General features: G+C 46.6%; 1 protein-coding gene across 3 annotated transcripts in view; it reads right to left on the bottom strand.

Moving 5' to 3' along the window:
* Positions 1-4826, bottom strand: part of PCBD2 (pterin-4 alpha-carbinolamine dehydratase 2) — a 119598-nt gene extending 114772 nt beyond the window's left edge. Inside the window, exon 1 of one of the 3 annotated variants that reach the window (XM_088475078.1) lies at positions 4571-4826. In XM_088475078.1, the coding sequence (XP_088331204.1) occupies positions 4571-4651 (81 nt within the window). In that variant the 5' untranslated portion in view covers positions 4652-4826. The remainder of the gene's footprint in view (positions 1-4570) is intronic. The other 2 variants (XM_088475077.1, XM_088475079.1) reach the window with 2 other exon arrangements.
* Between the last annotated feature and the right edge of the window lie 9016 nt (positions 4827-13842).

The raw sequence follows: 13842 nt of genomic DNA, 5'->3' as shown, positions 1-13842 counted from the left end.
TAACCCTGTTTAAAAGGCAGCGTTATAATGTACATCCCTTGGGAGAGGAGAAATGAACAGACACTACACCTCTGCATTAGCATAGAACACTGAGCATAGAAAAACTTGGAAGGGGCCAGATGCCTACACTCCACATTACCCTAATGAATAAGACTAGCTACACAGAACAAGAAAAATAACACTCTAAATACATTTAAAACAGCAAAAGGAGAGCAGATGTTGGCACAATTGAGCCCGAGGCTCAGTAAAAAGCCCATAAAATATAACAGCACAATTGCCTTCAAAGGACAAATAACAGATTAACATAATTTTTCAATTTCTAAGAACTCACAATAACTGTGATTTTGAGCACTAAGAAATACTTTACTAATTGGTACAGTAGAATCGCGCACCGCAGCTGGCCATTATAATTCCATTGCTGTGTGTCAGAAATGTGGACATTCTCATAACTAATTAGGCAGGATAAAAATATGTACAGCATACAAGCCAGCCCTGCATTCACTATAACCATAGATGTAAAGGAACACGCCACATGCAATTGTGTATAATATATGTATATATTATATATGTATATACATTCACATCACATCCCATGGATATTTTATTTATTTGCAGCTTGAAAATATATTTATATATATTGGACACTGGTGCCCTATAAGTATTGTGTTCTTTATATACTTAATAAATACTATGGGCTGAGGCTGTGTTTGATGAATGCAAGTTTACATAGCATAAATATAGATGCAAATGTGTACTGTGCAGGCCCACAAAAAGCTGCATGCACACAGTATGGGGAGGGAAGGGGGCGCTATAAGAGGCTGAGGGGGAGATGTTCCAAACAGTGAAAAAAGTGGGACAGTGGAAAAGTTGCCCATAGCAACCAATCAGCTTTGAGGTAGCATTTATCACAGACATTCTAGAGAATGATAGGTACAGTAGAAGCTGACTGGTTGCTAAGGGCAACTTCTCCACTCTTTTCACTACTTGATACATCTCCCCCTGTGTACAGTAACAGGTGTGTTTGTCTTATTGTAAACAGGTGCAGACCCACATGGTAACCTGTCAGTGGCACTATCAATTGCGGGCACCTGAGTGCTGTTGCAAATACACAATGATAACAATTGCCAGATCTAGCTAGGCCAGTGTTGGCTAACCTTGACACTCCAGCTGTTGTGGAACTATATATCCCAGCATGCCCTGCCACAGTTTTAGCTGCCCTAATAGCAAAACTGTAGCAGTGCATGCTGGGTTATGTAGTTCCATAACAGCTGGAGTGTCAAGGTTAGCCAACACTGAGCTAGGCCCTTCTGATTGTCTGATTGCGAATTTACCTCTGAAGCAGATTGGCGCTTTCTACATTCGATTGTGCATATATACTGTAATAAATAACTTTAACATGCATATATAGGCAATATTATATCTGCTGCATAGGCAATATTATATCTGCTGCATTAACAACTTTTTTTTTCTTTTAATTAAAATCAAACCAAATAGTGTATGTGTTTTTCATTAAAACAAATGTTAAACTTCTCTTGTGAATGCAACCAGTTTGAGTGTCCTCAGCATAAGGGCGTAATTACGCTATTATTACCCGACGATCTTTAGAGCTTAATTTTTGTAAACATATATAAGGCTAACTCATCAAAAGGCCCTATAGATTTACTGGGTTAGACAGCTAGGTTTATATTATGGAAGAAGCATGTTGCTATCACATATGACCACTAGATGGCGACACATTATAAATAATATACTGTAATTGCAAAATAAATGACACATTTATAACACACATAGAATGGAATATATTTCTGTCAGTCACTGCAATAAGCTATTTCATAGCTCACAGTTTTTTTCCGGCCTAATAACCAGGAAACAATTCATACATAAAGATAGATAGCGATCAAGCAAATCTGACTTTCATTTATGGTCAGAATTCAACAACAAACAGCAGCAGGTCTGCAGATGGGAATAGCAGGGGTGAGGATAGGTGTAATTGTTCAGACCATATAAGGGAAATATATTGTTTTGTCTCACCAATGCACCATAAGTTTTCTCTTCAGCTTTTTTATTTTGTTTATTATCAGCATCTACAACACGGTCAACCTCACATTTTCATTACTGTGGTCAGGAAGGATCTGATGTAGGCCAAAAAGCTCAATTATACCCCTTTCAGACATAGCGAGGTTCCCGGGTTTTTGCCAGGGCTCGTCCAAACTACCCAGCTCTCGCTTATGGCACCCCTGCTATTGACCAAGGTTTTTCCCGGAATGTAAGTACAAGGTAGACAGCCCGTGTTATGTGTGAATGGTGCGACCCGGGATTTTACTCCCATCTCGCCCATATAAGCTCCTGATAGGCTGGTCAGCGCTGCCTGATGCATGCTGATGACATCATCAGTGGCAGCCAGAGGAGTGCACAAGGTCACATGCGGAGAACAGTGCCAGTGGGGACAGGGTACGCAGGAGAACATTGCCAGTGGGTGGATATATATATATATATATATATATATATACACACACACATACACACACACACACACTTACTCTCTTAACATGAGCTATTCACTCTCTTTTGATATGGAGCAAATATAGGAGTTAGCCCTTAACATGTCTTTGAACTGTGATTTAAAAAAAAAAAAAAAAATTGTTGTAGAGTGACAAATATCTTGTCTTTTATTCTAATTATAACAGAAGCTCATTATTGTGGGCCAGCAAAGTGAAACAACTGTGAAAAACTCTGCTTATGTCTGGAAGGGGTCGACCTGGGAATTTACCGGGTCTCAGGTGTAGTGTGAAAGGGGGTTTCGAGCAAAAACACTGGATTTTTCTGAGGTAAAATTCCCGGGTCGTATGTCTGAAAAACCACTTTCAGACAGAAAAAGGCAAAGAACCGGGCTTTTATGCGGCATTTGCATGCCGGTTTGTTTTGCCGGTCCCTGCCTGTACCCCCATTCAGAAAGAAGAGCAAATTACCAGGTCGTACATTTCTACCCTGTAATTTACTGATTAACACAGGTATTTCTTATGTCTGAAAGGGTCAACCCGGGTCTAAATTCCCAGCTCTCCGACCCTGGCAAATTCCTAGGTCGAAGTCCTGGGGATTTTGACCCGGGTTGACCCTTTCAGACAGAAAAACACCCTGTGTTGATCAGCAAATTACCGGGTAGAAATGTATGGGCCGGTAATTTGGTTTTCTGTCTGAAAGGGGTATGAAAGTAGTATTAAACTTAGGGGCAGGTTAAATAAAAAAAATAATAATTTTGCTGCCTAAAAGGCTTCTGGTGGCTTTGCATGTCGTGCCTGAGAGCTGATTTCTGCAAACAGCACAATGGGAGGGCAGTAATAAGCCGATATGCACACATGAGCCTGTGGCTGCTCGAGTGTAAAGCTGGGTACACACTATGCGATATTTCGGACAAATCGGAGCGACATATCGTCCACATTGTCCAGTGTGTACGCACTATTGGGCACTCCCGTGCGGCATTACTTCAGATCTACCTGCAGTGCAGGCCCATCTGAAGATCCGGCGGCCGACACCATTTTTCTGGATGCGGCGGGGGAACGATATGTCGGGCGGTCGTACACCAGATCGTGCAGTGTCTACGGACCACCCGCTATATCGTGCAGTCGCTGGGTACACACATCTTCTAGTGTGTACTGCATTTGCCCTGGGCAACATTACTGAATGGGTTATTGTGTAGGATTCCTCCCAAGCTACATTGGTATCTGCTTGACAAGAAGAGCGTCCCACAATCTGAATGTGAGCAAAGCATAAGAGAGATACACCGCTAGCAGGTTATTTTTTTATCTTTTAATATATACTTGTGTTTAGCGATGACCACACAGAAGCCTAGATGACTACTGTCAGGCATATCTGCATCTTCTTGTGGATGGGCACCTATCAACAATTACGCCAATATGCCCTTACAGTACTTCTACACTAGACTCCACCCACCTACAAGCATGTTTAGATGCGCCCCACTCTGCATGTGTGGCTTATTTTGTGGGCATGTGCAGTATGAATGTGATTATGTGTGGCTTTTATGCTACTCAAACACCCAGCTTGAGGAACTGCCCTGATTGCAGGATTATACATAGCTGCTAAAGGGAAGAAAACAATTGTACCTGGGATTTTTTTTTTTTTTTTATTTGGGGGGGGGGGATACTTCAAGATTTCTCAACACATCGTTCAGTGCTTATAATTGGTGCACTGGACCCAATTCACAAGTCCTATAGTTGTTCCTTTAGCATTATATGTATAATAATAATAATAATAATAATAATAATAATAATAATAAGTAAAAGGCTAGATAAATAAAAGCTAAAACCTGAAGATGCTGTCTCCCAGCAAATGTACACTGACAGAACTGGATTTTGGTACAGTAACCAAATACATGTTATAAATGCACTGTTGCTATAATAACATTTATGAAGGTGCCTGGTGCAAATGGCTGGACAGATACTGCAGCCTTTATTACAGCTTGGTTATGTGGCACTGGTAGAAGAGGTGTAGGGAGTAGGTGTAGGGATCAGCCTCCTGCGTCTGTATATGCAGAGAGGAGAGCTGTACTTACCACATTGGTATAGGCCATGGCTTTGCTGCATGCAGGGTGTGTGAGCTTGGCTGTGAGTCTCATAGACAGGAAGCTGTACATGGCTGTTCCACTTCCCAGGCCCGGGGATACACTGTGATACCCACCCCGGGTTCTGTACACAGCGCTCTCACTCAGCAGCAGCAGCACCTGGGATCCTTCACTCAGTCATTTCCCAGGCAGCACACAGACACAATGTAACATGTCATGTGCCGGTGCGGCCACGGGAGGAGCTGTGTTACTGTAATACTGAGAGATACAATGTAACATGTCATGTGCCGGTGCGGCCAGGGGAGGAGCTGTGTTACTACTAATACTGAGAGATACAATGTATCATGTCATGTGCCGGTGCGGCCAGGGGAGGAGCTGTGTTACTACTAATACTGAGAGATACAATGTATCATGTCATGTGCCGGTGCGGCCAGGGGAGGAGCTGTGTTACTGTAATACTGAGAGACACAATGAAACATGTCATGTGCCGGTGCGGCCAGGGGAGGAGCTGTGTTACTGTAATACTGAGAGATACAATGTATCCTGTCATGTACCGGTGCGGCCAGGGGAGGAGCTGTGTTACTGTAATACTGAGAGATACAATGTAACATGTCATGTGCCGGCGCGGCCAGGGGAGGAGCTGTGTTACTGTAATACTGAGAGACACAATGTAACATGTCATGTGCCGGCGCGGCCAGGGGAGGAGCTGTGTGTTATTACTGACTGAGAGATACAATGTAGCTACAGCAGGAAGGAAGTGCTCCTGTCCCGACCTGTATTATATAATGTGTGATCATCACAGGGGCATTATTTTATTGCTAATGTGCACAATGTTTGTATACGTGTATATATACATATATATATACATACACACAGCTCATGTCCAGAACATGGGGTATACTAATCTTTTAATATACATATATTCCGTGTATATATATATATATATATATATGTATGTATGTGTGTGTGTGAAATGAAAGTGTGCGAAACAGATGTCACGCAATATATATAGACCTTAGATATTTTCTGTTTCCATTTCGTTCTCACCACTCCAGTAACACATTAATCCTTCACCTTTATAGTAATGCATCACTGCTATAGTAATTACCCTCACTCACCTCTGTACTAACACATTCCACTCTCTCACCTCAGACAGTAGTAACACATTTCCCTCCCTCATCCGTGTTGTAACACATTCGACATTCCCCTCCATTACCTGTGTAGAAATATAACCCCTCCCCAGGGCCGCAACTAGGGGGGGCTGAGGGGTCATGTGCACCGGGCGCCTCACTGATTTCCACTCTGGTGCCACAAGTATCAGTAGCGCTGGGCCCGGCTCTTCCTCTGCTGTGCGCACCGCTAACATAACACATGGCAGCAGGCAGCTTGCTGCTGCTGTTCCCCCTCCCCTGTCTCCTGCAGTGTCTCTTGGGACTGGGGGAGATGTCATGACATCTCTCCCAGTCCATACTCACAGTGCCCTGCGCTGAGGATGGCCGCAGAGTTAGGCCCGTCCATCACGATTAAAGCGCCTCCAGTCCACTGCTGTGCAAGAGCCAGCAGGCAAGTATGCTGTTGCTGGTGGGGAGATGAGAGGGGCTTTTCAGTGAGGGGGCCGTTTGGTGAGGGGGGCTGTTCAGTGAGGGAGGTCTGTGCAGTGAAGGAGTGCTGTGCAGTGAGGGAGGGCTGTGTGTAGTGAGGCAGCGCTGTGTAGTGAGGGGCTGTGTGTAGTGAGGGGCTGTGTGCAGTGAGGGAGGGCTGTGTGTAGTGAGGTAGCGCTTTGCAGTGAGGGGCTGTGTGTAGTGAGGCAGCGCTGTGTAGTGAGGAGCTGTGTGTAGTGAGGGGCTGTGTGCAGTGAGGGAGGGCTGTGTGTAGTGAGGTAGCGCTTTGTAGTGAGGGGCTGTGTGTCGTGAGGGGCTGTGTGTAGTGAGGCAGCGCTGTGTAGTGAGGGGCTGTATGTAGTGAGGCAGCGCTGTGTAGTTAGGGGCTGTGTGTAGTGAGGCAGCGCTGTATAGTGAGGGGCTGTGTGTAGTGAGGGGCTGTGTGTAGTGAGGCAGCGCTGTGTAGTTAGGGGCTGTGTGTAGTGAGGCAGCGCTGTATAGTGAGGGGCTGTGTGTAGTGAAGGGCTGTGTGTAGTGAGGCAGCGCTGTGTAGTGAGGGGCTGTGTGTAGTGAGGCAGCGCTGTGTAGTGAGAGGCTGTGGTGTGAGGGACCCTTGATAAGGAGGGCTGTAAAGAGGGCTTTGCAGTGAGGGGCTGTGATGAGGAGGGCTGTGAGGTGAGAGGCTTTTTCTGTGCTTTTATGGGTAAGTAAAATTATTGTAAAGAGAGGGTGTTTGGGGGTGCAGTAAAACAATCAGTAATATCAAAAAATGGAGGGGGGGGCGCCAAATTACTGCCTTGCCCCGGGTGACTAAAATCCTACATTCGGCCCTGCCCTCCCTTACACCTGTAGTAACATATTACCCTCACTCACACCTGTAGTAACTTATTCCCCTCCCTTGCCTCTGGAGTAACACATTTCCTTCCTTCACCCCGTGGTAATGCATTTGACATTCCCCTCCTTCACCTGTGTAGTAACACATTCCCCTCCCTCACCTGTGTAGTAACACATTTTCCTCTCTCACCTTTGTAGTAACACAGAGAATCCCTAACACTATACTCCATACTGTACACTTACCCCCTAACCCTGAACCCACTACTATATACTTACCCCCCTAACCCTGCACCCAATACTGTGTCCTTATCTCCCTAACCCTGCACCAAATACAGTGTCCCTATCCCTCAGCACTTAACCGAATACTGTACCCTTATCCCCTAACCCTGCTACCAATACTGTACCCTCACCCCATAACCCTGCACCCAATATTGTCTCTATACCCCCAACCTTTCACTCACTATTGAAATAGAGGAGCCACACCAACTGCCAGTGATGTTTGGCAGCACTTGGGGTGACAGTTGGTGTATTTATATGATCTGTGTGTGCTACACCCACAATGAGTCAGGCAGGACATTGCACAGGGGGAGGAATCATTTTATCCCTTTTCACCCCCTTAGGAGTCGAATTGTGGAAAATCCCCTCTTAGTGAGCACCTACGTCATGGAAGGAATATACTCCCCGATATTCATGTTTCTAGGTCCAGTCAGATTAGGGGTTCCCTCTCCTGGGTAGAAGGACTCCTCTCTTACACACACCCACTACAGCAGGGAAGCAGCACACCAGTCTGGATGCGAGTACAAGCTGGTCGGCACCAGTCTTTATTGTACAATGTCAGAAACAACATAAAGAAAACATAAACATAAATCCTAGCCCTGTCGGGGCACTAACTTCACAGGTAGTTCCCTCACTACCAGAACCTGGCAGGGCCTAATGCCCTCACCAGCAACCAAGGCACAGCACAACACTTACAGATAGGTTTTCAAGTGTCTCTGAGCAAACTCCCTGCCTGCTCTCCCAGGTGAGACAATCAGCCCTCAACACACTAGGCTTATATTGGCCACCCTCAGGTGGGAACCCAATCAAGCCTGTTACCAGGCTGCGAGAACCAAAACCTGGAGTGGCCGTGGGTGGAGCCCTCCCTCTCCTCTCACCCACAACCCCCAGGTCCCAAACTGGCTTTTCAAAAAGCCGAGACTCAAGCCTGCTACACTGCAGACTTTCTCCTGGGGATTTAAAACACATAAGACAGGAATCTGGGATAAATGTCCCTGTCACAGACCACTTTACCAGTGATCCTATCACAATATATATATATATATACACGTGTGACATCATGCCATCACAGAGACAAGCCTACGGTGCCATGTGGACCAGGTAACTGAGCCCCCAGCACATCTTAAGGACACGCAATGAGGCTCTATGTTCCAGACACCCTGCCAGCCAGACACAGGTGCCACAGGGCAGCGATTGGGCAGCCACTGCTTCTGAATACTAGCTGCCTTCTCTTGGGTGCACTAGACTCAAACTATATAGAGACAACTTAATAATCTTTGATCTGCATTGAAAATGCTTTATACAGGCAGTCACTGATAATGCTAAGTATTTAAAACAATAATATAGTATGATACACAAGGGAAGTAGGCGGTTATAATAAGTTTATTAAGATGCACGATCAGACGTCTTCACTTACTGCTTTGGTTGGAGGATTGTGATTAAATTGATCAATTTCCACAGATTTTTTTTTGTACAGTCACTTTATTTTGTATTTCACTTACAGGGGTTGAAAAGGACGACGGTTATATGTAGGCCAGAGGTTAGTAGCACCAGCAGGTCCCCTTTTGTGGCTTTCTGTAATCATGCACAGGTGAGTGAATCCATTTTGCTGGGTCAGTAATAAACCCACCTGCTTCCACAGACAGAAATCCTCACAACATGGACCTGTTGGGTAAACTTGAGGGTTGAGGTTGAGAACCGCTGGTGTAGACAAAGCCTTGTTCTTTGTTCCAGCTTTTATCACAGTATTTGTATGGTACGGGATGCAGGTGGTCAGGATACCGACAGTCAGAATCCCGATAGGATTAGGTAAGTATCCTAACCCTCCCCCTAACCCACCTTTTCTGCAGCCTAACCCGCCCCTTAACCCATCTTTCCCGCAGCTTAACCCTCCCCTCCCGCAGCCTAACCTGACCCACCTCAGCCTGTCCCTATTCCTAAACCTGACCTTAATACTTACCGTTGGGATTCTGGAGCCAGAATTCTGATCCCTGGGATGCCGACTACATCCCCTAAAAGATTCCCTGCAGCACAGTGTATTATGAGCCTGATTCAGACCCACCCGTGAGCACATAGCGCTCGCAAGCGTGTCGATGGTGGGCCATTGCGCCCTGTGCGAGCCCCCGAGCGAGTGATGTTGATCGACAGCTTGCCCCGTTTTGTGGGCGGGGGGGTGGTGGCTGCACAAACGGAGGCTTTCCCGAAGGAACGCCTGCCGTTTGTGGGCGGACCTACTGACATCACTGCTCTATTAGAGCAGGAAGTCCACTCGGGCTTGCGAGACCTGAGACCCTACCACAGGGTCTCCTCGCAAGCCCGAGTGGACTTCCTGCTCTAATCTAAGGAGACCCTACCACAGGGTCTCCTCGCAAGCCCGATGGTCGCGATAATCACGACCATCACCAGGCCGCACGCACACGCTGTGGGTGGTCACCCACAGCTGTGCTAGCGGCCTGGAGGCCGGTCAAAAAAAAAATTGTGACGCCCTGATTCAGAGTGAGCGCAAGCAAATAGCGTGCACCTCTGAATCAGGCCCTATGTCCCAGTAGGATATATACCTGTATTTTCTCATGTTTATCCTTACATACCTCACTAAAAGACCCTAGGATGGCAGTTATTCCTCACTCCAGCTCTTAGCCCATAGGATCACCCCCAGTCTGTTGGTGCTACATATTGTGACGATGATGATGATGCGGTAGTAGGAGGAGCTCTATGACTACAACCATTTTTATACCTGGAGAATTAAACAACCACTAATAGGATCTTCATCATTGTGCTGAAACTGCTGGGGCCTCTCCAGAACCATTGCGTTTCCGCTGGAGACCCGCTGTAACAGAGTACTGAGAACAAGCGGCAGAAAGCAACAGTGGGGCCTCATTCTGACTCTAGCACAAGTCAAATGCGGACAAATCAGGCGGATATTGATATCTGCAAACTGCACACGCGCCGCGGAAAGCCATCACGAAGATTGAAAGAGCGGACAGAGATTGACCCGTCCGATCTCTCTTTGCGTGAGATGGACATTCCTGTGCGGACACCCTGCAGGCGGATGGAACAGAGCTGCCTCATGGGAGTGTCGTGGGGGTGTAAGGCCGACTTCCATGCTCGTTTGGTACATGCGGACCGAGATGGGACATCTGTTTTAGACGGATCTTTTACACCTAGCATGGGATGGGCATAAGTGCCGATACCAATGATGGCAGCCGCAGACAGAAATCCATATGAAGACAGATGGACAATCGGCATAGAGGACAGACACCCGCATTAGCATAAGGCAGCAAATTGGCTGCGGCAGCCGTACAGGGATTCGGCCGTCGATGCATCTGACTCAAAATCCGGACCAGTATTTGCACAGTCAGCGAAATGCAGTCACTGAAGCACATATTCTAATTTAAACTACTACTAAGTCTGGGTTGGCCCGTATACTGAGGAAAACAAGCTGGAGGAGTTTATTTTGTTCCAGCGCGTGTTTGGAGAGTGCATTAAGGGCCCGATTCAGAGCCGCTCGCAAAAAGCAAGCACACGCTCTGAATCAGGGCGGCCACTTTGTTTTTAAAAACCCGGCCTCCTGGACACTCACTAAGCTGTGGGTGACCCCCCACAGCTTTAGCGAGCGGCCAGGTGATGGTCGCGACCATCGGGCTTGCGACGAGACCCTTGTGGTTGGGTCTGGTCTGCTGCAAGCCCCAGTGAGCTTCCGGCTCTAATAGAGCCGGAAGCTCACTTACTGACATCACTCGTGATGTCAGTAGGGCCGCCCACAAACGACAGCCGCCCCGTTTGTAGCGAGCCCCGGAGCGAGAGAATTTCTCTCTCGCTCTGGGGCTTGCGCACGCGCATTGCGCACGCTCGGCCCTACCATCAACCTGCTTGCGAGCGGGTCTGAATCAGGCCCTAAGTCCCTCCAGAATCACATGCAATTTCTCTTGAAGACAGTAAGATACTGAGAATGTAGCTGGAGGAATATCCTCTGCATTAAGAAACTGCTTCCCCCATATCCTATTCCTGGAGTTTGAACGAGTCGTTTTTGCAAGATTCAGGTATCAAACAGGATAGTTTTACTTTTAGTCAGAGCCAAGTGTCATGAGGGGGTCGAGATAGAAGTTGCTTCTCTTAATGACCTTATTGAAGCTAAAGGAGAACTCAATGTTCTATTGTCCTGTACAGTGAGAGCGTTTAAATGGCTGAACCAGAAGTACGTTGGAAAAGCGGATACGACTGATAAGCTCTTGGCACATACATTTTACAGTCAGGATAGTTCAGAGATTTAGCCTCACAATTGTTATTGTTATATGACTTCACATAAATATTAAGAGGCTTTGCAAAACATGCTATAAAAATATTTATAATACAGTTACTTCCAAGGGGTTTATTTACTAAACAGTTACTTGCAAAAGCCGCCTCTTCCTGGCATGTTTAAGCCTGAAATTTAAAAAGAGGTAAAGCTTTTATTAACAAAATACAGGACGTTTTGCCAATAAAAACATTGCCCCTTTAAATTTCGGGCTATAAACATGGCAACCTTTGCGAATACATTGTGTGGTGAAAATAACAATACCCTCAGGATGCCACAGGCCTGGGCTATGAACTATCTATTGTTGGGCAATTAGGGAGGGAGATGGCACCAAATATTAGGGGGCAAAAATCATGGCTGAACATGAAGACCCCATAATGGGAAATACAAGAGCATAATAATATCTGACACCCAGACTCAAGCTGACAAGTGTGCTTTCCGTCACTTAGCCCGACCACTAGACACGTGGTCATTTCTCGCTTAGTACCCGTGGCCATTTTATCAGCAGGGAACTGGGCACACCATCCGACCTTAATAATGACGGATCATGGAAAACTGCAACAACTTATACTATATTGGGGCCTATTTATCAAGCAATTCTGCCCTTAAAATATACGGAAACTGCTGTATTCACGTTTAAGGCAGAATTAAGTGTCGCTTGTATGTAATATAAAGGCGATATCTCCTGCTTTCCAGCTCCCGGCTCTCTGATAGCCATCCCAATAGTTCACTATGAGGACTGTATTTAACCAGATCTGAGAAGCGTGGCTTTTCAGATCTTGCTTGTGTGGACTGACACCATCTTTAGATGCCTTTACCTTCAATGGGGTAGCCCTGCCGGAGAGGGATCTTGCCATCCCCCTCTGGCGGGCTGGAGGAGATCCCGATGTACCTTGTGTCTTCTTTGCATTGTGTATGTGCATCTGGTCAGCCCAACGGGGCAATGTGAGCGGTAGTGTCCGAGTGGCATGCGGGAATTCCATAGGGAGTGTCGGAATATATGTTCGCACTGTGGATTGAGTGGGATGTCTGAGTGTGTGTAGTATGAAATGTTGACATTCTTGATGCCAATTTATGATACACCCCCTCAGACCTCCCAAAGAGTGCCACGCAAGTTGTCTATGTAATCAGTGTTAGGTTTATAGAGTTGGCTGGTGAATCTTACAATCCCATGTGTCTGACATCACTAATGCTGTATCATAGGAGGTGAGAGCATCAGCCACAGCAAAAACAAAGTTGTAAGATTCATAGTACCCCAATAAATGTATTATTCAGTGTTACCAGTTCTTTTAGAATGACAAAACCTGTAGCTCCTGCTGGGATTGTAATTCAGTAACACAGGGTGGATTTACATATCCCCATTTCTCCACCAATAGGAGGGATTTGCAACAAAGCCCCTGCTGCCCAAACTAATATATCAATCATTTATACTGGGGACTAGGTGCAATGCTGAAGGAGAGGGAGATGCGACAGGGTTGGGTATGGGATGCCGGCGGTCACAATACCCACAGCGGCACCCCGTCAGTATCCCGACCCAACTAGGTAGTACCCTAACCCTCCCCTCTGCAGCCTAAACCTAACACTGCATGAACCTAACCCACTCCCTAACCCTAACCCTCCTCCTAGTGCTTAACCCAAACCACTAACCCTAATACTTCGCGCCAGGATGCCGACCGCTGGGATGCTAACTATACCCCATCCGACACATATAGAACAATTATAACAAAACTGCATCCAATCAGAAGCCAGCTACCATTTTATTCTTGCGCACTGGATTTCCCCTTTACTACAGCACCGCGACAGTGGGCCTCACTCAGAGATGGATGCAATGGCAAAGTCGGATGCAAGGGGCCGATGTTTTCAGTCTGCGCATACGTCCGAGTCGCACAGAGCATGCGCCCCGATGGTGTACCGCTCAAAGACGCAGCTCAATATTGCACGCAGGGAGCTGCAATTTTTCGGTGGGCATTTCTGGATGGTAACAGGGTGGGTGGCAAGCCAGCAGCGGAGGCGCGGCACAGTCAGCGACTGCATCTAAAGACGCAGTTACACGTTCAGACGAAGAATATGAGCCTCCAGAGAGTTAGTGTGACAGATGGTGCACCTTAATAGGTACAGCGAAGGATAAGCCCCGCGCCAGCGGGAGTTTCAGCAGGAGGAGCATCGTGTGCGGAATTTGCATAATGACACCGTCCACCTCTGGATCGGGTCTATTGTGTCACAAATGGCTCAATGCACAGTATTCCTTAGCCTTCCAA

The sequence above is a fragment of the Taudactylus pleione genome, unplaced genomic scaffold (assembly GCF_031769625.1).
Source record: "Taudactylus pleione unplaced genomic scaffold, aTauple2 ptg000161l, whole genome shotgun sequence".
Lineage (NCBI taxonomy): Eukaryota > Metazoa > Chordata > Amphibia > Anura > Myobatrachidae > Taudactylus > Taudactylus pleione.
This window is presented reverse-complemented; position numbering and strand designations above follow the sequence as displayed.